Source organism: Aethalodelphis obliquidens, unplaced genomic scaffold (assembly GCF_003676395.1).
Source record: "Aethalodelphis obliquidens isolate GAN/ISIS:26980383/991018 unplaced genomic scaffold, ASM367639v1 scaffold2, whole genome shotgun sequence".
Taxonomy (NCBI): domain Eukaryota; kingdom Metazoa; phylum Chordata; class Mammalia; order Artiodactyla; family Delphinidae; genus Aethalodelphis; species Aethalodelphis obliquidens.
In genome coordinates, this window is record NW_020837946.1 from 18973044 (window position 1) to 18999050 (window position 26007).

At 37.7% G+C, this 26007-nt stretch overlaps 1 protein-coding gene across 6 annotated transcripts in view; it reads left to right on the plus strand.

Annotated features, from left to right (window-relative positions):
* Positions 1 to 26007, plus strand: part of USP37 (ubiquitin specific peptidase 37) — an 88975-nt gene that overhangs the window by 10342 nt on the left and 52626 nt on the right. For all 6 annotated transcript variants that reach the window (XM_027121478.1, XM_027121460.1, XM_027121482.1 and 3 more), the window contains 7 exons: positions 1869 to 2040; positions 6619 to 6719; positions 9377 to 9555; positions 9898 to 9975; positions 18331 to 18428; positions 19949 to 20033; positions 25598 to 25759. In XM_027121478.1, the coding sequence (XP_026977279.1) occupies positions 1869 to 2040; positions 6619 to 6719; positions 9377 to 9555; positions 9898 to 9975; positions 18331 to 18428; positions 19949 to 20033; positions 25598 to 25759 (875 nt within the window). The remainder of the gene's footprint in view (positions 1 to 1868; positions 2041 to 6618; positions 6720 to 9376; positions 9556 to 9897; positions 9976 to 18330; positions 18429 to 19948; positions 20034 to 25597; positions 25760 to 26007) is intronic.

Genomic DNA, 26007 nt, shown 5'->3' on the forward strand with positions numbered 1-26007 from the left:
TCTATAATGGACAAACATGCTAGTGTGAATCAACACTCAGGGAACCAGAAAATTATTTTAAAATAAATGCACAGTAGGGAGTGAATGGCAGAAGTAGAGGCTGAAGAGCTAGATAGGAACCAGATCTTGAAGCATCTTGTTTGTCATACTAACGGCAACTTAGATACTAAGGAGCCAAGAATCTTAAGTTTAAATTTATTTGACAGCTAGGCAGATGACTTTGTTTCAAGAGCTAGTGGGAGAATAAGGACGTGTAAGAGGTTATTGTGAGAGTTTAGATGAGAAATGAAAGTCCTGAGCGAAGGAAAAGACAGTGGGAGAAGCAAGTGGAGGAAAGGGTAGATTTGAAGAGATTTCAAGATTTAATTTATTAGATTTGGGGGGTGAGAGAGAAAAGAGTCTGGGGAGATTCCTAGGTTTGAGTGGATGGCAGTCCCTTTCATCTTCTCTTTGATAGGGGACAGAGGGGAAGAATTGGGGCATGAGGATTGGGAGAGATGAGTTTTCTGAGGTGTCAGGCATTCAGATAGTGGTATCTACTAGGCATTTGGTAAAGAAAACTGGAGCTCCGGCAGAGATCTGGACTTAGAGAAAAGGCTGAGAGGCCTCACCATATGGGTAGTAACTAAAATTGTATGACTAGCTAGGATTTTTCAGTTGTTGAAATGATAAAGTTCAAGATTATTCTCATATTGACTGAAATAATGGTTTTATGCAGTCTCTTTTCCTTTTTGCACGGTAAACTGCTGATTTAAATATTTTGCAGTTAAAGCATCTGAAACTAGCTATTGTGTTTTATGATAGAATTTCTACTCAAGGACATGAATTTAAGACCAACTTTGAAGCTTAAAAAATGTCATTTAAGTTTGAAATAAATAAATTAAGGCTGGTAATACTCATTTTTCATTCTTATCTAAAAATTGTCAAAGATCAGTTCTCCCTAATTAAAAAAAATTGTGAAAAGCTATTACTTCTTTCTTTATGCTGTTCAGAGGCTATCTCTTCAGCAAAAGGCAGCTTTAGAAACCTCTGTAATATGCCTGCTGAGGGGGAGTGTTAGAGAATAAGGATGCCTGGTTGGCAGGAATTATTTATATTAAAAAAGTGCAAGATTTATTAGTTTAGTCTTGGAAAAATTTCAACCAAGAGAAAACAAAAGTTATCACTTAATAGCACATATCCAGAGTCTGGAAGAGTATAAGACAAGTTATTGAACCAGTTCTGGGGAGTTGTAGAAGTAAGCTAAGGGAGTTCCAGGGTACTTATGATCTTTGTGATTGAAAGTTAAATGAACCTTGCTTAGACAGTTAAAAAAGAAAAAAAGAATGTTCTAATGCTGGTAAAGGTTTATGTTGATGTTTTGAGAAGTGGAATTCTTTTGAGGATTACAGTTTGGATTAGTATATCCTTTTATATTGCAGCTGCTTAAACCACTTGCTAGATATTTTATAAGCTTTTGTTTAAAAAAAAAAAAAAAAGAAAGAAAAAGCCTCTAATCCAATATGGCTTACTAAACTGGTGATGGTATAACCATCAAGGCTCTGTAAATTAACTTATTAGTTTTTATAACTTTATAACTATACTTAAAAATATGCAGTTTCCTACCAAAAAAATCAAGAGTGTTAGGATTACTGTGTAAAATTTTAATAGCATGTGTTTGCCTCTCCTAGAAGTGAAATCTTTGATTTAAATGTGTCAAAAATGGAAACTCTTTTTGGTTGGGGGGAAAAAAAAACACAACTAAATTAATATGGGAAAAAGTAAGAAATGTGTAACTTAGAAAGTATAAAGTTTAGTATTCATTATACAACTTTTTCTGCTTCATTATAATTCGTTTTTAATGATACTTTTCCTTTTGTGTTGATCAGCTAAGTCATAACATTAAAAATGTGGTGCTTCGACCCAGTGGAGCAAAACAAAGCCGCCTAATGTTAACTCTACAAGATAACAGCTTCTTGTCTATTGATAAAGTACCAAGTAAGGATGCAGAGGAAATGAGGTTGTTTCTAGATGCAGTTCATCAAAACAGACTTAATGCAGGTGAGCACTAATCCTCCCAGGGTCTGACATTAGCAGTTATAAAAATATTACTAGGTAGTAGACCAGTATTCCTCATGAATATTGATGCAAAAATTTTCAACAGAATACTAGTAGACCTAATTCAACAGCACATTAAAAGAATTATACACCATGACCAAGTGGGATTTATTTCTGAAATACAAGAATAGTTCAAGATATGAAAAAAATCTATCAGTGTGATTATTCAAATTAGCAGAATGGAGGACAAAAACCACACGATCATCTTGATGCAGAAAAAGTGTTTGATAAAATTTAACATTCTTTCATGATAGAAACACACAACAAAGTAGAAATTAAAGGAAACTACCTTACCTCAACATAATAAATGCCTTATATGAACAGCAGATAGCTTGATGATGGAAAACTGAAAGGTTTTCTGCTGAGATCAGGAACAGGAAAGGATACCCTCTCTTACCCATTCTATTCAACATAGTACTGGAAGTCCTAGCCAGGGCACTTAGGCAATAAAAAGAAATAAAATTGGAAAGGAAGAAGTAAATTTATCTTTGTTCTCAGATGACATGATCTTATATGTAGAACACCCTAAAGATTCCACGAAAGCGTGTGTCTAGAAAAGCAGTAGGATTTAAATTACAATTGGGAAAACTTACCTTGTTACATAAATCTTATATACTTACTTTTTTATATGAAACTTATTCTGAGGTTTTATTCTTGCTATGAAAACAGAAGGTACTATAGAAAAATCACACAGTATGATAAGATTCCCCTACCTCCTCCAACCCCTTTCATTTAAAATGTTTTGATTTTTAAAAAATATATATTTATAGGCATCTGGAATAATTTTTAGGAATAATCTGGAATAATTTTTAGGAATAATCTGTTGCTTAAAATGAGGAATAATCTGTTGCTTAAAATGAGTTTTCCACTATTATTGTTAGTCTCCAGCTCTATCATCATCAGTAGTTTGTTATTACTGATATTTTATAGTTGACAAACTTTTGAGTTTTTTAAGTTAAATATAACACATTAAAAACATTTTAAAAATGAAGATGTAGCAATGCTGCCTTGCTTGGATTTAATTAATACCTCTATTTCATACACTATTTTCTTGTTTAAAAAATTTTTTATGGTTGTTTGCCATTTGGTTTCTATTCATTATGTGTTCATGTTACCAAATCTGAACTATGTCAGTCTTCTAAATATTGAATTTTAGAATCAGGGAATTGAGTACCGTTTGAAAGTTTAGAATATATCAGGGATTATGTCTGTATTTCTATATTTGTTTTATTCCATCATATTAATTGAATCACTGTTTTAAGAATTGATGTGTGTAAGGAAAGCATGTCTCTAAATGCATTAGAGGGGACTTCCCTGGTGGCGCAGTGGTTACGAATCCGCCTGCCAGTGCAGGGTACACAGGATCTATCCCTGGTCCGGGAAGATCCTACATGCCGCGGAGCAACTAAGCCTTTGCGACACAAGTACTGAGCCTGAGCTCTAGAGCCCGCGCGCCACAACTACTGAAGCCCACGCACCTAGAGCCCATGCTCCACAACGAGAGAAGCCACTGCGATGAGAAGCCCGCGCACCGCAGTGAAGAGTAGTCCCTGCTCGCCACAACTAGAGAAAGCCCGCGCACAGCAACGAAGACCCAATGTAGCCAAAAATTTAAAAATTAATTAATTTTAAAAATAAATAAATAAATAAACGCATTAGAGTGGAAAGCACAGTAGACTGGGGCCCAAGTTTGAGTCTGAACAACATGGCATAATGGAAAAACATGAGCTTTGGACCTAAACAGGTTTGGGTTTGAATCCTAGCTCTACTTGTTATTTCCTGTGTGGTTTTGGGCAGCTCCCTTAATAACTGAGTTTCAGTTTCCTCATCTCTAAAATGAATGTTTTATCACCTTAATTTCAGTGCTTAATAAAAAATTAGAGCTCATTAATGTAAAGCATGACTGGCACATGATAGGCACTCAGTAAGTCATTACTGCTTTTAGAGTGGCTAGCTGTGGACTGTACTCTTAGGCAAGTTGTTTTAATCTTTAGGTTTAAGTTGCCTTAGGTGCCCAAAAGTGATAATATGTACTTTACAGACTAGAGTAAGCTAATGAATATAAAAGTACTTTGAAAAGTATGAAACATTTGAAGTATAATATATGGTGTTTGAAATGAATGGGAAAAAGACTAGTATTAGATGAACATTGTTGTCTATAAATAGGACAACCAGCTAACCATTTAAGAAGATAATAAAACTGGATCCTTATCTTACTCCTTCATCTAAATAGATTTTACATTGATCACAAAGATTTGAATGTAAAAAAAAAGGTGATACAAGTATTATTAGAAGGGTAGAATGGATTTTAACATAATATATGGATGGAAAAAACCTTCCTGAGTATGACATAAAACCAGAATCAATAAAGGAAAAGAGGGCTTCCCTGGTGGCGCAGTGGTTGAGAATCCGCCTGCCAATGCAGGGGACACGGGTTCGAGCCCTGGTCCAGGAAGATCCCATATGCCGTGGAGCAACTAAGCCCGTGCGCCACAACTACTGAGCCTGCGCTCTAGAGCCCACATGCCACAACTACTCAAGCCCGCGCACCTAGAACCCTTGCTCCGCAACAAGAGAAGCCACTGCAATGAGAAGCCTGTGCACCGCAACCAAGAGTAGCCCCCGCTTGCCACTAGAGGGAAGCCCGCACACAACAATGAAGACCCAACGCAGCCAAAAATAAAAATAAATAAATAAAATTTTAAAATAAATAAATACAGGAAAAGATTAATAACTTGGACTGTGTAAAAAATTTAAGTGATCTCTGTGACAAGGAAAAAAGAAAAAATGAAAACTTTAGCCACAGTGACAGAGTTAATATTGCTAATATATAAATACTGACTTTCCAAATCAGTAAGAAAAAAGACAATTCAGTAGAGAAGTGGACATATAGGAAATTCAGGAAGAAAAACAGGTGGCCCATAAACACGAAAAAATTCTCAACTTCACCAGTAATTAAATTCAGATTCTTACTGTCACATTGGCAGTAGTGTGAGGGGAGGCAAGATACTCTCATATACTTGGTAGGAGCTTAGAGATTTTTTTTTTTTAATACATTTATTTATTTATTTTTGGCTGCCTTGGGTCTTTGTTGCTGTGCGCAGGCTCCCCCTAGTAACGGTGAGCAGGGGCCACTCTCAGTTGCTGCGCGCAGGCTTCTCATTGCGGTGGCCTCTCCCTTTGCGGAGCATGGGCTCCAGGTGCACAGGCTTCAGCAGTTCTGGCACTCGGGCTCAATAGTTGTGGCTCGTAGGCTCTAGAGCGCAGACTCAGTAGTTGTGGCACATGGGCTCAGCTACTCTGCAGTATGTGGGATCTTCCCAGACCAGGGCTCGAACCCATTTCCCCCCGCATTGGCAGGTGGATTCCCAACCACAGTGCCACCAGGGAAGTCCCGAGATTTTTCTTTTTTGAGGAATAGTGATAGTATCAATTTAGTTTAAAATTGTACATCCTTTACACCAACATTCTTTTTCTAAAGAGTTTTATCCTATGAAAGTTGTTCCAAGAAGATATGTAAAGAAGATATGCAAGATATGTAAAGAAGATATGCAAGAAGATATGTAAAAGGATGTTCGGCATTATTTGCAATGTTTTTAAATTAAAACATTCCAAATGATCATCAGTGAGAAATTAATGAAATTAAAATATAAAATACTTTTTTGGGGGGGAAGGGCCACGCCACAGCTTGTGGGATCTTAGTTCCCCGACCAGAGATTGAACCCCAGCCCCCAGCAGTGGAAGCACAGAGTCCTAACCACTGGACTGCCAGGGAATTCCCTTAAAATACTTTTTTTTTTTTTTTTGTGGTACGCGGGCCTCTCACTGTTGTGGTCTCTCCCGTTGCGGAGCACAGGCTCCGGACGCGCAGGCTCAGCGGCCATGGCTCACGGGCCCAGCCGCACTGCGGCATGTGGGATCTTCCCAGACCAGGGCACGAACCCGTGTCCCCTGCATCAGCAGGCGGACTCTCAACCACTGCACCACCAGGGAAGCCCAAAATACTTTTTAAAGTATATAAAAATTCATATTTATACATTACTTTGCATGTTCTTTAAACTAGCATTGATTTCTTTAGAATAGAAGCCATTTAGTCTGCTGAACTTACAGAGAATGTTTTGGCGTATACATTACTGGAAGTATATCAGTCACTGGTTCTGACACATGTCCTTAGCATCCAGTGTCCATGTTCATGCCATAGATACACAGTGACTAACTTTTCTATAGTGTTAATTACCAAATATTTATATAGGAGAATTTCTAGCATTTTCTTTTTGCATTTAAAAACTTACCCTTCTATTATCAATACATGTTTCCAGATTTTTGCATTGTTATTTAATTTTTTGCTTGATCCTAGTGCTCAATTTTAGTTACTGTATATATCAGAATTACTTTCTGTCAGATAAGCACTTTGATTTTTTTTATTTTTCCTGTTTCTGTTTCCTCAAGATTAAATAATAATAATGACAAATCTCTTTATTAAAGTAAGTGATTTGAGATTTTTTTTTTTCCCCCCACCAGCCATGAAACCTTCTCAGGGTTCTGGTAGTTTTGGAGCTATTCTGGGCAGCAGGACCTCACAGAAGGAAACCAACAGGCAGCTCTCTTACTCAGACAATCAGGTATGTTTATTTGAATCATTTTAGCTTTTTTTAAAAAAAAGATAATCTTAGATAGACATTCTATAAAGTAGTTGCAGGAAGTAGAATTTAGACTGTAATGTCTAGTAATTCTTGCATTATCTCAAGGGTACTTTCCACATATCTGAAATTTACCACAGTGTAATTTTTAAGAACATAGCTTTGAAGTTAGATGTGGGTTTGAGACTTGGTGCTGCCACTTACTAGCTGTAGGTCATTGGAGAAGTTCCTTAAGTACCCTGAGCCTTAGTACCCATCTGTAAAATTAAGACAGCAATAATATTTTAAGGGTTGTTATGAGATAATGCATGTTGTAAAAGTGCTTAGCCCGTGATACCATATACTAACAACCCCATAAATGTTTGCTGCTATTATTTCTTTGATGCTTTTTGGGTCTGTTCTACATTATGAACTTTGCCTCTATACTATATGATACCAGACTGTTTTGTTGGGTCTTCTGTTTGCTTTTTTTTTTTTTTTGCGGTACATGGGCCTCTCACTGTTGTGGCTTCTCCCGTTGCGGAGCACAGGCTCCGGACGCGCAGGCTCACCTGCCATGGCTCACGGGCCTAGCCGCTCCGCGGCATGTGGGATCTTCCCAGACCGGGGCACAAACCTGTGTCCCCTGCATCGGCAGGTGGACTTTCAACCACTGCACCACCAGGGAAGCCCCTGTTTGGTTTTTAAACAGTTTTTCTTTCATAAATATTCAGCCAGCCATGAGACTTACTGTGCACTATTGCAGCTTAGCAGTCCTGTGTCTCTTTTAATTTGTCTTAACAAAGGTAAACCAGGTGTGAAAAGAAACTTTGAAGCTCCCCTGTAAGTAAAAGCATGAATTCTGTTTGGCTGTGCAGATAGATTGATTACTTAAACCATTTACTGGACTAAGCAATCAACGAATAAGATCTCGTTTTTGTTAATTTCCTTTTACAAGTTGGGGTTTTTTTGGTTTTTTTTACATTTTAATTGAGATACGATTGATATGCAGTAAATTGCACATATTTAAAGTGTGCAATTTGATACATTTTTGACTTATGTACATACCCGCAAAATCATCACCATAACCTAGTGAACATAGCTATAACCCTTAAAAGCTTCTTCATCCCCCTTTGTAATCCTTCTCTCCAGCTCCCTGTCTGGCCCCTATCCCTAAGCCACAAGTGAATTGCTCTGTGTCACTCTAGATTACTTTGCATTTTCTAGAGTTTTATATAAAGGGGATCAGTGTATAACTTTTTTTGTCTGGGTTTTTCACTCATTATAATTACTTGGAGATTGATCCATTTACAGGTAGAAATTTAACGTGTTAGAATATTTAAACTGTAAGTGTTAACATATCTAGCAGAAGCAAATATACTTTCACAAATAATGATTCCCATTAGTGAGATTATAAAATCAATTTTGTGGATTGTGACTAGCATTAAATAAAAAAGGAATAGAGGAGAAAACAATAGAGAAGGTATTATACATAGTAAGGAAAAGTATTGGTTTCTGAAACTTCTGGTTTTATTTATGTGTATGTGTAATATGTTGTGATGTAAAATATTTCTCGCTGTGGGGTCATGGTCAAAAAAGGTTGCAAAATATGCAAAACAGTATGCATATAGTATGCTACTGTTTGTATAACAAGAATAAAATATTGATTTTCATTTGCATAAAAAAACAATAGAATACTTATAAGGTGTAGGAGGATGGGAAGTGGAAGAACTGGGTGAATGGCATTGGGGTGATAATGAGACTTCTCAGTATATGGCTTTTATAATAGTATTTTTATTTTTTTTGAATCTTGAGAATGATTTACCCCTTTGAAAATAAATTTAACTTTTAAATCGTTCATCCAGATGACCTCAGAGATTTTTTCTTTCTTCTTCTAAGATTGTAATTCTGTAGAAAGTAATTGGCAATATTTTCCATAGAGATAATCACATAGCTCTTAATGTAGAGTTATAAAACTTAACTGGCAGAATGCTGGTCAAAAGCACTGTTTCCCAACTAATATGTGTAAAGTGTGCATTAACTCTGAATGTTTTTCATGTGTTTTGGGGGTAGATTCTTTGATTCATCTTCTGCCAGTAGGCTCTATTTCACTTTCAGTCTCCCCATTGTTATATATATTTGTTTCATTTCTCCAAACTAGAACCCCCTCAAAAGTCATATGCTGTACATATGACTTGGCATTTAAATTGTGGCAACCAAATGTCGTTATTGCTCCTTTTTCTCACATTTATGTCACTTTAAATGATCAAAATTGGATTTTTTTCCCTAAAGATGTGTTTTCATGCTGGTCACTAGAACCTTGTCTTGTGTATGTGAGTCCTTTTTTTTTTAATCAGTAATTCGAAGCAAATTCCTTTCTGCTTCCAGGAATGCTGTGGAATTTGTAAGTTTACAAGAATACTATAGGAAAATATGCGTCAAGCTTAATTTCTGACACTGACCGTAAATTAGAATCACCTAGAGTGCTTTAAAAAAAGTGCTGATGAATGGGCCTCACCCCCATACCAGATAGGCTAGAATCTCTGGAGTTGGGTCTCCAGTTGTGGGTATTTTTTAAAAGTTCCCTGTATGAGGATCACCGGTCTAAAAGTATGCCAATTAATTTGAAGAACTGGCTGTGTTAAACTTTATTCTTATAGGTCTCTTCAAAAAGAGGAAGTTTGGAAACTAAAGATGATATTCCATTTCGAAAAGTTCTTGGTAATCCAGGTAGAGGATCGATTAAGGCCGCAGCAGGAAGTGGAGTAACTGCTACCCGGACAGTTCCCTCTTTGACATCTACATCCACACCTCTTAGATCAGGGTTATTAGAAAATAGGTATGAAAGACTTTTTTTCTTTCTTAGTCATTAGCTCTACCTGTTTATAAATATTTTTCAGGCCTTTTAGAAAGACCAATAATTTGAGAAAAAGAAGGAGATTTTTCCAGTTAGAAGAAGAAAGTGTGAAGTGTGTTTTTTGGAGATAATTAGTATTTGTCTTGTGATTTATGTTAGTTACACGTATAGAGCTTGCAGATACACAGTATATTAATTTAAATGTGGTGTAGAGAATTAGATAGCAGTAGTCACGGTTCTTGTTCTTGAGTATGTTGGTTTATACTTTTTAATAGTATGAATTACAACTTTTTAAAAATAACGTTTTTTCTCTGTTCTCTATAGGACTGAAAAGAGGAAAAGAATGCTATCATCTGGCTCAGAGCTGAATGAAGATTACCCTAAAGAAAATGATTCATCGTCGTAAGTTGCTTTAAGAACTTTTATGGCACTAGATCAGTGTTTCTTATATTGGTAATTGCAACCACTAGAGAAGATTGGGATGGTGTTCAGTTTATGGGAATCCCAAAGATAGAAGAACAGGATTTAGAGTATTTTGGTGACAGTAGGTTGTGGGCTCAATAGGGAGAGGATCTGGCCATTAGTACTGCTTTGGTCATTTCCGTGCACTTCTCCCATCCTAGCTTTTTTTATTTACAGCACTTAGAAGAAGGATAGAGCTGAAGACCTCTAGATAAGTGTTTCTTGTTGGCTGTTCTTTTAGCATGGACCCCCTTCCTTCCCTCTTCCCTTTACCTGTAAAAAAATTTTTTTTACCTTATTCATGTGAAAAGTTAGCTTAGGTAGACATGTGGACACAGTGGGGGAAGGGGAGGGTGGGACGAATTGGGAGATTGGGTTTGACATAAATACACTACCATGTGTAAAATAGATAGCTGATGGGAACCTGCTGTACAGCACAGGGAGCTCAGCTTGGTGCTCTGTGATGACCTAGATGGGTGGGATGGGGGGCTGGGAGGGAAGTCCAAGAGGGAGGGGATATAGGTATACATATAGCTGATTCACTTCATTGTACAACAGAAACTAACACATCATTGTAAAGCAATTATACTCCAATAAAATAAAAAAATAAAACCTTGCATAGGTTCTAGGCAAGGAGCATCAATCTTTTGGAGCTATTTTTTGTGTTGAACAAAAGGGCATACCTGTAATCGGATAGTCACCAGCTCACAGTTCTCTTCCTCATAATGGGTGGGTTGTGGGTTTTGTTTGTTTGTTTGTCTGTCTGTCTTTTGGGAGAGAAAACTTATTACACAGTTGCCAGGTAATACCTTAACAGAAATCAGTTGCTTTTCAGTTAACTGGTGTTCAAGATCAAAGGGTCACCAGAAAGGAGTTGGGAAAAAGATAAAGAAACTTTATATAGTAATTGGGTTCTTGGTTCTGTTGCTGTAACAGATACAAAAATCTAGGTAGGTGATAAGACTGGTGTGGTATCTTAAACTACAATGACCATGGACTCAAGTTCCTTCTATCTTCTTGAACTGCCATTCTTAATAAGTAGCTTCCATTTTATGAACCAGGATAGCTTCAGCCTCCACTCTTATGTCTGTATTCCTATTGGGAAGGAGGAAAGGAGCAAAGGGAGGGCATACTGCTCTCGTGTAGGCTGAAAATTGTACATACCACTGTTGTACATATCACATTGGCTGGAACTTAGTCATGTGGTTATATCAAGTTATGAGAAGGTCTGGGAAATGCCTAGCCCAAATTCTACTATTATGGCAGAAGACTACAATGGTTATTTGGGGACAACTAACAGTCTGCCATATTTACTCTTCTAGCCACAGAATTACCTCTGTTTATCATTCTTCCCGTATATAGAGTAATCCTACCTTCACCCTGCTGGAGACAACCTCCATGTCTCATTTAGTCATTGTATCCAGCTCAGAGTCCAGGATCTCTGGGTTATGTGCAGTTCTCTCCATAAGTCCAGGTGTGCCTTGGACCATGCCCCTCATGGTCTGACACGTAAAAACTAAGAGGCAGGTTAATCTGCATTCCTCACTTCCATCTCCATACGCATATCATTCATTATACATTGCTGGAGTAGGCACAGGATAACCACAATAAAAGTTACCATTTAGAAAAGATAAGAATAGGAAACTGAGGAGTCATTGGTCTATAGCAGAGATAAAATCTTGTTAGGCAGAAATTGTGAAGACAGTGAAAGCAGTGGAATAAGTTCTTCATTAGCCCATGTAGCAGTCTCTGTCCTATCCTCTGGGAGAAACACTTGCTCATTTTACTCCATACGACTCCTGGCTTTGCCCTTTGATTGATTTCCTTTGTCTGTTATCTTTCAAGGCCATAGCTGAAGGGGGTTTTGAAGACTATGTTCTTTGGAGCCATTCAGCTTTTGTAGCCTAAGTCAAGCTGGTGTAGTTCTGGAAGTTAGAAATCTGTAAGCTTTAGAAGTCTAGAAGTTTCTTTAAAGGTAGAACAAGCAGGCTTTTATAGGCTTGAGAAAGAATTAGGGCCAATATTTTTGTTGTTATTTTGGTTCTTTTAATAAATTTTTAAATTTTGGAATAATTCTAGATTTACAGGAAAGTTGCAAAGATAGTATAAAATGTACCCATATACCCCTCGCGCAGTTTTCCCTAATATTAATATCAGTTTTTTACAAAACAACTACTCCAGTTACCTCTTATCATTGCCTCAATTTGAGAATTAGAAGCAGTTGGATTTTTTTAGTCCCATATGGTCTCAAGTTACCACACAATTTTAATTCTAGGCCATTGGCACAGAGAAATGTATTCCTTTTCATCCTTGATTGCAAGCTGGCTAGTTCTTGCCCAGATTTATCTGTCTTGAATAGAACCTCACTGAAAGCAGTAAGAAAGACCAGTGTTCTTAATTGTCTCAACCTTTTCCTTTGAGGTCTGCCTCCCAAGACATTACAGACAACAGTTCTGTAAATATTTTGCTGAAATATAACAATAGTCACCAGCTTTCCAGTCTGTAATATCTGTGTTCTTACCCTCTACCTTCCTGCTGAGCTAGTTCTGCATATTATAGGTTTGTTATGGTAGCATCCCACTTCTAGTAACAAAATTTGTGTATTTGGAGTCCAGTTGTAGGGAACAAAATTCACTCTAGCTAGTTTACACACAAAGGTATTTCCATACAGAGAGCATTAAATGGCTTACAGAATCATTAGGAAAGCTGAAAATGTAGACTCTAGGTTAAGCTTTCAGGAATGATTTTGAGAGCCATGCCCCAGATCAGGTCACCAAAGATGCTCCTGGCTGTCATGAAGTGAACAGCTGAATTGGAAGCTGGCATGAAAACTGTTATCTCTAGAACTGTGCTGCCACTGCCAAATGCGGAAATCCTCTACAGGAAAGCTAGATACCCCCACGTTGTTGTTAACCACCAGAAGTAGCAGAACACATGACCTCTCCCTATTTCCATTTCCCATATCTTGCACAAGTATATGTAATTTACCTTAAATCTTGAACACTAACTTGGAAATGTAGTTTTTTAGCTTTCTGGCTTCTGTAGAACAGGGAGGTACACTGAAAGGTGGTAGTAATGGACTTTGCACGCCAGTCCACCATATCCACCACACTTCGGGGAAGTCTCAGTTCCACTTTGAGTTGTCTGATGAACCCTAAATTTCTAATCCTTGTTCTGGGCTAATAATATTTTTTATACCATCACAATTAAATTTTTTAAAGTTTGGACTTCCTAGAAGCAGGCTCTAGATGAACATACTTCTGCAAGCGCCTTATTAAGGAAGTACTCATAGGCAAGACCAGTAACAGAGTAAGGAAAGCAGGACTGGGAAGGGGAAGAAGCCAACTAAGGATGTCACCTTAGATAAAAGTCCCACAGAGAGTGGGCCTCATCTTGATCCAGCAGGAGGTCTGGGCTTCTTTCAACTAGAAGTAAGGAAGATGGGCTTTCATATTTCCATACTGCACTGTTTTTGGTTAACAGCTGCCTTGGGGCTTTTGGCTCTGCCTAGATGCGTAAAATATTTGAAATAGCCCAAAGGCAGTCTTCTGAAGAACTGCACGTGCTGGCAGTCGAAGACATAATAGTCTAGATGTGTGAGAAGTATAAACAGCGATCTGAGGGGGCTCTGATAGAGCATCACTATTAAGTTCATTCCATCTTATTATAGATTCTTCACATTGATGCTTTTCAATTTCTGGGTGAGAATATTAAAAAAAGGAGGGTTAGTGGGATGAGCTGCAGTTCTTTTTGTCCTTATTGCTACAAATAGCCTTGAGGCTATACCTGATATTATCATCTACTTCTACCATCCATTCTAGATTCACTGCATTTTCCACTAACACTTCTGCTGGTCTTAATGGTTTGCCTGGTGGTATGACTGAGATCTTCTTCTCTGAGGGGGCTGAGACCCTCCCTGGTCACTGTGTACTTCTCAGGCTGTGATTGCTATAATTGCCCATTCAGAGTTAAAACTGAGCATGAGAGCACTAAGGATTCCCTGGTGAATATCCTTTATTCCAAACATATTCTTCCTGCCCTCATTATATAGCAGCAACCCTGCCCCTTATAATAATCAAAGTCAGTTACGGTATGGTAACTCCTTTCTTTGCCTGTTGATCTGCCAGCATGAGAAGCCCCAAATGAGTAGGTAGCAGCCATAGCTTTAGATTAAATGGGACTCTTCCTGTCCCCCCGTTGAAAAAGTCCCCACTCTGGAAAACAGGACCTCTAGACCCACAGAATCTAAATTGAGGGGACAAGAAGCACAAGAGCGTTATCAAGAGTGATATTTAGTGGGGGCATTCCTACTTCTACTTCTTGGTTTCCAGACCCATGTATTCTCTATAAATGTAATGGCTTGTTGGTTTGTGCTATATATTGTCTTGAAGGGCACCCAGTTCCTAATGAGATCATCTGTAAGCTGCACCTTTAAAGGCTGTTGGCCATCAGATTTGAGGTAATGTGGTATGTGGTAGGACCAATGGAGCCTTTGGTCATATACCCTTATTGTACCTCCTTTTCTTTTGTATAAAGTGGGTTTCTCGTTCCAGGATGGTGTTATGTGAGATTTCATGTTAATAAATCATATACTCTTATGAGCCCCCAGATAGCAGTGCAGCCAAGGCACTGTGGGCAGGAAAGGCAAAAGCAAACCTAAAATATATGCCAATCCCAACCAGAATTAATTGCTACTCTTTCTGGGATGGAAGGTGTCTAATGTAATATCACCAAATGACTGGTTGATTTCCTTAAAGGATAGTACTCAATCACAGGCTGGGGATCAGCCTCTGCTGCTGACCAGTTGGGCATTCAGCAGCATCAGAAGCTAAACCAGCCTTATTGAAGGGGAGCCCCTATTGTAGGGTGCATTCAGAGCTTTTATCTCTGCCACCATGGCTGTTATTCATGGGCCCTTTTGTGGAAATACTTGGATGGCTGAGTACAGAGATTGAATGGCATTTACTGGACAAGTTACCCTGCATGATTGTTTCTTAAGTGGAGACATTAAGAGACTTAATGTGTCTTTAGTGGAGTTCTCTGGTGAGCATTAACATGTGAAACAGATCTTCACCCTTTGTACATACTCCTTTTTTTTTTTTTTGCGGTATGCGGGCCTCTCATTGCTGTGGCCTCTCCCGCTGCGGAGCAGAGGCTCCGGATGCGCAGGCCCAGCGGCCATGGCTCACGGGCCCAGCCGCTCCGTGGCATGTGGGGTCTTTCCAGACCAGGGCACGAACCCGTGTCCCCTGCATCGGCAGGCGGACTCTCAACCACTGTGCCACGAGGGAAGCCCTGTACATACTTCTATATGACTATCCATAAACCTCTTCCATAAATCATTTCTCCCTGATCTTCCAGTCTTATTCCTTCCAGGCCCCTGACTATCCATCCAAACCATTTGCCACCATCCAGGGGTCCATTGACCCACTTTTCTCTCCACACAAAGTGGTTAATGAGGTGCATTTCTCAAACTCTGCACAGTGTAGGATTTTGTGTTACTCCTGTGTTCCGGGGCAGTCCCTTAGTGGGGCTACAGTGCAGCAGCAGTTCATTTTCAGCTTGTACCAATGTACCAAGATGATCCATCCATGAACCAGGCACAGGTTTTTTCCTCTTCTTCCAGCTGGTCACCAGAATGCTCATAGGTCTGTTCTCATTATCTATTCCTATTTGCTTGGATATACCACTCACATTTTATGATGGATTACTGCTGTAACTTCCTGATCTTACAGCTTTGTGGGTATGATAGCACCCAGCTCATGATGGCTTGCTCTGGTTGCATAGTCCCTTGATGACCCATGTCTTTATGATTATTATTTACCCCATATCACTGTATCAGGTATCTAGTGTTGTATAACAAGATACTTAAAATAGTAACTATTATCGCTTACGGGTCAGTGGTCACTTGAGTGGTTCTGTTTATCTGGGTCTGGCTTGGCCACTTGTGGCTGGATTCTCTCATTTTCTCATGCATCCATGGTCAGTTGGTAGGTTGGCTAAGGGTTGGCTGGTCCAAGGTGGCATTACTTGTGTGACTGGCCATTGGCTATCTAGTGCTTGGGGTGATGAGGGAGATTGGCCATGTTTTCTTTTGTCACCTGACAGGTTACCCTGGAATTATTCACAAAGCAGTGGTAGGGTTCCAAGAGAATGAGTGGAAATTTGCAGGGTGCCTTTAGCCATAAGTCCTGTTATGTCTGTCACATTCGTTTGGGAAAAGGAAATCACAAGGCCAGCCTCATTAAGGGTTGGGGAAATAGATTGCATTTCTTAATAGGGGACTTGGGTACAAGGAAGGGAATAATTTGGGACATTTTTTAAACAGCTTTATTGAGGTACAGTTTACACACCATAAAATTCACCTGTCTTAAATGTATAATTCTGTATTTTTGGTAAATTTATTGAGTTGTGCAACTATCAGCATAATCCAGTTTTAGAACATTTCTATAACCCTAACGATCCATTGTGCATTCTACCACATTTTTCAAATGCTGGAGAGATTGCATGAGCCATATTCTCTTCTACTTTGTCCAGGTTGTTCACTACATATGAAAAATCTTGGTGGTGTAACACTATAGGATACCAAAAATTTTACCACCAGGAATGGAATTTCTGTTGCCATTGCCAAACAATCGATCCAATTCCAGAATCCTGTCCTTAGAGAGTATGCTTCCTAGACCCACTTCTAGCACTAGTGGTTGTAGATCAAGTTCCCCAGAAACAAACCCTGAAATAGAGGGTAGTGTGCAAGTGATTTATTTAGGAATTATTCCCAGGGGATACCCAGGAAGGGAGTGGGGGAAGCAAGATATTGAAGTGCAAGAAACAAAGAATGCGTGTGATCTCAGACAGAAATCTGATCTCTGAGCAGAAAAATGCAGAGGTTAGGATTCATCCTAATCCCAGAGAGAAAAATCTGTTATATAAATTTCACCTTAAAACTGTTCTAATCCAAGGCAGGGGAGCTGGGCTTCTATATTTTAGCACCTGACCTTACTTTGTGACTCTCTGAGAGTGCAGGCAAAGTCTCTGTAGTAGCTTGAGGGCAATCCTTTGAAGAAGAACCCTAGGTATAGGCTATCAAAAAATTTAAAAAAAAAACCCTAAATTGAAGAACTTGAAAAAGAATAGATATGTGTATATGTATAACTGAATCACTTTGCAGTACACCTGAAAGTAAGGCACCATTGTTAATCAACTATACTCCAATATAAAAAAAAATTGAAAACAAACAAAAAATACCTAAATTGGTGTGGACGAGAGGACACAAAAATGGGGCCAGAGGGAATCTGGGTGGAGCGTCTACATTGTCTGCTTACAGGCTTTATTCATGATGGTTCTCCTAAAATTAGCACTTTTAATCAAAGCATGAGCATGTTTCTGAATGGACCCACTCTACTTAATATAGGTCCAGGTATTTGGGAATAATAGAGGGGGGAAAGGGGGCTTAAGAAATTTTAATTTTGTGTTCACGAACTTAAAATTGTTTAATCACTATGAATTGAAATGTTGACATTTAGTAAATAGTATTTCAAATTACATAAACTATAAGAACATTTTGGATTTTGTTTTACTTCTCATATATATATATATATAAATGTATTTATTTATTTAGTTTTGGCTGCGTTGGGTCTTCGTTGCTGCACGCAGGCTTTCTATTAGTTGCGTTGAGGTGGGGGCTACTCTTTCTTGCGTGCACGGGCTCTTGGCACATGGGCTTCAGTAGTTGTGGCACACGGGCTTAGTTGCTCTGTGGCATGTGGGATCTTCCTGGACCAGGGATCGAACCCATGTCCCTTGTGTTGGCAGGCGGATTCCTAACCACTGTGCCACCAGGGAAGTCCTGTTTTACTTTTTAAACCTATTCAGTATCAAGCTTGAATAGTTTACTTTTTTAAAAATTTTATTTATTTAAAATTTTTTTTAATTTTAATTTTTTTAGCTTAGTTCTTGATTCTTTTGGTCTTAGTAGCTGAATCATTTCATCTGGCCTTGCTTTCGGCTAAGAAAACCTATATAATATTGCTGTCTCTGGTTTGACTTTTGTATAAAGAAAATACTCCTTCATTTTTGCCTAATTACCAGGGTTATGGATTAAGTTGGCTTTTGACTAGGTAATGAAAGCTTATTTTTATGATCCTCATTTGCTTAAGGCTTTGACACCTTATAACCTAACTTCCAAGCAAATCAATGAATTTGGCAATTGAAATGTAGATTTTTAATGACAACTATTTAAAATTAAGAATTGTATCCTTATACATATATATATTTGAATTAAATTATTAACTGTAGGAACAACAAGGCTATGACAGATCCCTCAAGAAAGTATTTAACCAGCAGTAGAGAGAAGCAGCTGAGTTTGAAACAGTCAGAAGAGAATAGGACATCAGGTAAGTATTTGGTCTTTTTATAAGATACTCATTTATTGTATGATGGATTGTATTAGACTAGAAATAGAAACCTAAACTGGGGCATATTTCTCTACATTATTCAGGAATACTGTGTAATTCAGTACTAGTTATCAGGTACCAATTTGTATCTAGTACTTGGCTAAAATATTTTTTAAAATATTAGAACTATAAGGGAATTTTAATTTTGCTTGCAAGGAATTTAAGCTTTGCCTTTTCCCCTGTTTAACTACCTAGAATTAAATTATTTCATTGTCAAAGTACCTGAACCATGGAATGAATCCAGGGAGTTAAAGCGGTTGAAATTAAAGTTCATCAGTGTTGCTACTTATTAGAAGTTCCAGAAGATCTTGAAATTATTGCCTGAAGCAGTTGTTTAAGTTCACTTGTTCCTTGTTTTTACAAAAACTAAAAGTTAGACTGTCCCTGAATTTTTATTAGTGTTTCCTATACTTAACATATCTCTCTGATCCTCTAAACTCCTTAAAGACTCAAGTATCTGGTATTGATTTGAATACTGTTCAACTTGAAATTAAATTGAAACAAGCTAAAATACGGCATGATTTTGATAATTTAGGAGTTTACGAGAATTCATTTGATCAGGACTCTAGGAACGGTCTCCTTTTAGTGGTTCAGAGTTGTAACATTGGACTCCTACAGAAAGAAGTATCTCTAATATAATTCTTACCTCTGAAATAATAATACATTATGTAAACTCCACTTATTGGTTTTAAGTTTTTGCAATCAACCTATAGTTAGAAAACAATACTTAAAGATGTAATGATCCTTAATACTGTTGAAGTCAAGGTACGTCTTACAAAAGTTGATGTAGAAGAGGAGAGAGAGGAGGAAGTAAACGGTCAAGTGATAAAAAGGTTCATGGAATAAAATGTAGAAAGTTTAAGTGTGTTAAAGTTGCAAAGTTAATCAGTAGAACTAAAATAACACAACTGATGGGGAGTTCCCTGGCAGTCCAGTGGTTAGGACTCGGCGCTTTTACTGCCGTGGGCCCAGGTTCAATCCCTGGTCATGGAACTAAGATCCTGCAAGCCACGTGGCACGGCCAAAAAATAAATAAATAACACAACTGGTAATTGGTTGGAGAGAGGAGAACAAGAGTAGGGGTGATGTAAATAAGAAATTATTTCTAATTTTTCAAAAAGGGAGTCAGCTGATATTGTTTAAAAATGAATAAATGAAGAAATTATAGAAACATTATTTAATGTTATGGAGGAAATCAGAAAAACTAAGTTTCAAAAAATGGTTAGAAACTGGAAGCAAAATTTGTGGAGCTTTAGGGCTGGAGAGTATTCTTTTATGACCTGTTATAATGTTTTTCACAGTGTTTGATCTTTTAACGTGTATATATGTATTATTTTGATGAAAAGAAGGGGAAAAAAAGAGTTTAAATATAAACAGGCCCAATGCATAATTTTATTATTAAATGAACTTGAATGGTTGATTTAGAAATTAAACGTTTCCTGTGTCTGTTCATTTTTTAGGGCTTTTACCTTTGCAGTCATCATCTTTTTATGGTAGCAGAGCTGCATCCAAGGACTACTCTCCTGGCAGCACTAACCTAGACAGGTATGCATTGGTTATATGCCTTGTGAAGAACTTGAAGAGCTTTCTTCTTCAGAATATTAAATGATGGGATGGGCTGTGCATTGTGCTGTAAATGAATACCCTAATTTAAAATAACAAAATTGATGAGAATTATAGATTCATGACATTTTAGTTAGAAACTACTCTAGAAATGTTTTAGTTCAAACTCTTATTTTTTATGTTTTTCAACACAAGAATAAACTGATGTGTAGGAAGATTTGTACTGAGGCCACAGGTTATGACTGGCAGTGTGATCAGATACTAGACCAGTGTATTTTCCATTGTTCCAAGTGATGAACATATGATCTGTCGTTTGGGGCATTTTAAAATTGCCTTTGTTGCCTGTGTATTTGTTAAGCTACCTACCAAAAGTTAAGGCATTTTCTTTAAAAAGCAAAAGTTTCACATTAGTGGGTATCTTTAACTGGAAAAGGCTAGTCAGAAATTTAATTGCTGATTCTAGAGATATAGATTAAATTTTTCGAGGTTTATTGGGTATGAATGTGTAAGGCAGCTGCTAAGCACTTGTCAAGGAGGTGTGATCATGGAATGCTGCACAGAGGGGCAATGATAATGATAAAAAGTGAGGGTAATGGTGTATAATAGATACGATGTGTAATGACCTATTAAGTCATATTTTGTTTTTTACTAGAATTTAATTCAAAGTGGAAAGACATCTGGATTATTTGTATTAAATGATTAAGGCGAAATAAAGAATTTGATATTGTATATTTAGGTATATTTAACCTTGGGTGGTATCTGTCAAGCACCTTATGACTGCAGTGGTAACTAAGTTTTTTGAATTTAAGGCAGAGGAAGCTTGACATTTCTGCTTATTAGAAGAATCTTAAAGGAATCTAAGTTGAAAAAAAAAGAACTAAATTTGGTTTTCAAGTGATTTATTAAATACAATACAAATTTCTTCTCAAAATAATAGAATGAGAATATTCATTGCACCTAGGAATGATTGAGGAAATAAAAATTTCTTTTAATGCAAAGCTGCACTCAAGGATAAGGTGAAAATTTCCAGATTGGTGAGCAAACTAATACTGAGTAAAGGCTGAAGCCATAAAGCACTTACAAAACACAGACTGGAGTCAGGTATTTAGGGCTGGGTCTTCAAAACCAGCATGAGATTGGGAACTGAACATGACCCCAGACTAGAATTTGGTTTCTTATATGAAGCTACGTGAAGCTGGGTATCTAGAACTGTTCTCTGTGCTAGTAAACCAAGGCGCAACACTTCTGTGTAACTACCTGAGTTTGGAACCATAAATATGCTGCTTGCCTGATGCTCCCTAAACAGAGAGCAAACCCAAAAATGGGAATTGCAATGATTGGCATCTGCTGTAGTGTTACCTGCATAGGGGCAAGAGTTCTGAACCCCTGATATAAAGTCCTATGCAGGTTAGAGGTCCAGACTGATACAGCTACTAAACACATCAAAAATGCATGATCATGGGATGTAGCACAGAGAGGAGATGGTAAATGTAAATGAAATTAGGAGAATTATGTTGGGCTCCTTGGTCTACCCTCCATGTCTTAATAGCATTTTGGAAAAAAAAAAGAAAAAGACTGTGGAGAAAAAAGGCAAGGAATTTGTCAAAGAAAGAATGGGTGAAAATGATGGAAGTCCGCATTGAAATGCCTCAACAAATGCCAAACAGCCAATATATTTTTTAAAAATCCACATTGTAGAAGATGATGGGTAAAGAAATTTTAAAAGCTAAGAGAAAGAAAAATATTGTCTATAAAAGGAAAACTGACATTAGCAACAATAGGAACAGAAGACACTGGAGTAATAATATCAAAGAATTCCATATCCAGCTAAATTTTAATTCAAGAATGCAGACAGAACTTCCCTGGTGGTCCAGTGGTTAAGACTCCTTGCTTCCAACAACTTAAGCCCACGTGCCTAGAGCCCATGCTCCACAACAAGAGAAGCCACCGCAATGAGAAGCCAGTGCACCACAACGAAGAGTAGCCCCCGCTCGCCACAACTAGAAAAAGCCTGCACGCAGCAACGAAGACTCAAGGCAGCCAAAAATAAAATAAGTAAATTAATTAATTAAAAAAAAAAGACTCCGTGCTTCCAATGCAGGGGGCACAGTTTCGATCACTGGTCGGGGAAGTTCCGCATGCTGCACCGTGCAGCCAAAAAAAAAAGAAAAAAGAACGACATGTTTATTAAGTTCAAAAGATGAAAATAGGGCTTCCCTGGTGGCGCAGTGGTTAAGAGTCCACCTGCCGATGCAGGGGACATGGATTCATGCCCTGGTCCGGGAGGATCCCACATGCCGCGGAGCGGCTGGGCCTGTAAGCCATGGCCGCTGAGCCTGCGCGTCCAGAGCCTGTGCTCCGCAACGGGAAAGGCCACAACAGTGAGAGGCCCGTGTACCGCAAAAAAAAAAAAAAGATGAAAACAACTTCTAAAAAATTGCTGGTTTTAGATATACAAAGACAGGATTTATTTAGCAAGAAGAAAACTGAACAAAAGGAGTAGAAGTAAGAAAAATCAGTGAGCAAAAAAAATGTTAAGCATATTTAAAAATTAAATACCTTTAAAATTTATTCTTTTGTATAAGTAATAAGAGCATATGGTAGAAACTTCAAAAGTTTCAGGGTGCATACAGTGAAAAATAAATCTCTCCTAACTCTTACTTGTTCATTTTCTTTCAAGAGGCAACTACTGTTACTAATATCCTTCCGGGCTTATTCTATGCATCTAAATACATTTTGATAGTTTTTATAAAATGATAATGATAGAATTAAAAACGAAAAATTAATAAAATATTATACAATAAGAAATAAAGGAGTGGAGAAAAGTACAGGGAAATTAAAACATTTTAAGTTCATTTTTTGTTTGAGAGGAGGCCACAGTTAACATAGACATATTAAAAAGTTAAAGGTGACTTCCACTTCTGGCCAAGATGGAATAACAGGGACCAGATTACCCTCCTTCATGAAACAACTAAGAACCTGGGCAAACTGTATGAAACAATGGATCTTGAGACATTGGACATGAGTCAGTGAAGGACAGGGATCCCTGAGAGATGGGAAACAAATTAAGCTTATGACTGCCTCAGCTTGCTTCCTAGTCAAAAGTTTCCAGGTTGCTACACAAGGAGGGGGAACCATGCAGAGCCAGCCCTGTGCTCTTCCTGAGTTGAAGAACTGGAGCTAGGAGTCCGGGGAGGCCAAGGGCAGCTAGAATTCACCGAGCAGAGTACCAGAGGGGAAAGCTGCACAGAGAAGGAATTGCAGAGGGTCCCCTTGAGTATTCATTTTGAGTGCTGAGCAGCATATGCAGGTGAGGAAACTAGTCAAGGCCAGGGAAAGAACCACCCAAAAGGATGTAAGGGAATAATACTTGGAGTATACATAAAGCCAGGCATAGTTCCTGTTCCTAATAGCAGCAATTTGAATGCCTAAGAAAGGTCTCGCCTCATAGTGAGGAAAAACTATCCCTAGACAAATTGCTGCTCTTTTCCCACATGACAAACCTTAAAAGCAAGATCGAAAAAGATCAGACTGTTTCCTGGTAACCTCAGCACATCCCAGAACAAAATTTGAGAATGTTTATAGAAATAAAAAATACACAGCACCCCACAAGATAAAATTCACAATGTCTGACATCCAAGAAAATATTACTAAGCTTACAAACAGGAAAATATAACTCATAAGAAGAGAAAAATTAATAAATACTCAGAAATGACACATATGATAGAATTAGTAGACAAAGATTTTGAGTTATTAACCTAAATCAGTAATGACATTAAATATAAATACACTAAATATTTCAGTTAAAAAGAGAAAGACTGGCTTTTAAAGGAAGAATAATAATCCATGTGCTGTTTAAAAGACAACTACAGTATAAAGATGGAGAAAGGTTGAAAGCAAAAGGTTGAAAACAGATATACCTTTCATTGTCCACACTACAATATGTAGGAGTACATAGTAAGAAATAAAACTGATAGAAAGCTAATGGTAACTTTTAGGGTAGAGGAACGGGGTTGTGACTGGGAAGGGGTACTTGGAGGTTTTTGACATTAATGGTTGTTTACATATGTGTTTGCTTTATAAAAATATTAAGCTCCACATTTGATTTTTAGTTAATAAACTTTTCTTTCTAGAGCAGTTTTAGGTTCACAGCAAAATTGAAAAGAAAGTGCAAAGTGTACCTAATACCCCCATCCTCCCTCACACACAAAACTTCCCTCAGTATCAACATCCTGTACCACAGTGTTACACATTTGATTTTTATATATTTTTCTGTATTCTATTTCACAATTTTTTTTTCTTGAGTAAAAAAAACAGACGCTGGCTAACAGATGGCCTAGGCAGACAATAAGTTGTTTGGGGACAATTGGTTTTTCCTTATAAAAAAGTAAATCCTAATTCCTGCTTTACAAGATGCAAAAAGTAAATGTCCAAACAGCTTGAAGAACTGAGTAGGAGGGAAAACAAGATTTTAAACTTTTAAAAGAAAATATAGGAAGACATTTCTCTGACCTTACATTACAGAATGATTCTTTTTTTAAAAAAAATTATTCATTTATTTTTGGCTGCAATGGGTCTTCGTTGCTGTGTGCTGGCTTTCTCTAGTTGCGGCGAGTGGGGGCTACTCTTAGTTGCGGTGTGCAGGCTTCTCATTGCGATGGCTTCTCTTGTTGCGGAGCATGGGCTTTAGGCATGCGGGCTTCAGTAGTTGTGGCAAGTGGGCTCAGTAGTTGTGGCTCGCAGGCTCACTAGTTGTGGTGCACTGGCTTAGTTGCTCCGCGGCATGTGGGATCTTCACAGACCAGGGCTCGAACTCATGTCCCCTGCATTGGAAGGCAGATTCTTATCCACTGCGCCACCAGGGACGTCCCTACAGAGTGAGTCTTAAACAAGACACAGAAATTGAAACCATAAAGAAAAGATTGATATGTTCAACTTTGGTAGTAATCAGGAAAATATAAAACAAAATAACAATGAGATCATGTTTCACTCTTTAGAGTGATAATAATGTAATGGAGACCGTGTAAAGAAAGGGAAATTCACTACTGATGGAAATATAAATTAGTACAGCCTTTTTGGAAAACAGTCACTATCTAGGAAAACTTTAAATGAAAATACTCCTACCATTTTCACTGCTAAGCATATAAATCAGAGTAAGTTCTCAAGGAGATTGGGTAAGAATATTTGTTGTCTAACAGTGGAAAAAGTTCACTGCCTAAATGTTTTCAAGACTAGGTAAACTAATGTATGATAGTCATTAAGTGGATAAAAGTGAATAAAGAAGTAAAACTATTTATGGCTTTTCTCAAGCCATTAACTTGCATTATTTTGATTATAGGTTATGTAGGTACAGTATTATGCCTTCAGCTCCCTATCAACAGATTTGCTGATTTACATTTGTGAAATTTTCTCCCAGGTGATCATTATTACTGATATTTCCTCAAATTTAGGATTTTTTTCCCCTAGACCTTGACTTCTCTGAATCTACTAGGGGAAAAAAGTAACATTCAAAATTGTTATGCTTCTTCATTTTTTCTTTTTTATAGGACTAATATTACAAGCCAAACTCCCTCTGCCAAAAGAAGTTTGGGATTTCTTCCTCAGCCAGCTCCTCTTTCTGTTAAAAAACTGAGGTGTAACCAGGATTACACCGGCTGGAACAAACCAAGAGTGCCCCTTTCCTCTCACCAACAGCAGCAACTGCAGGGGTAGGTAAATTCTTTTATTTTGCTTTCTTTTTATAAAGTGATTCAACTGAAGTATGTTTTACTTGGTATAAAAAAATGATTAAAGCAGTCATATTAATTTAGTTCTCAAATATTTGCTCACTTATTAAAGATTTATCACATCCATAAAATTCAGTCCATTATCTGGCCTCTGATTTTCAAACTTTGAAAAAATATATATGCATATATATATATATATATATATATATATATATATATATATATATATA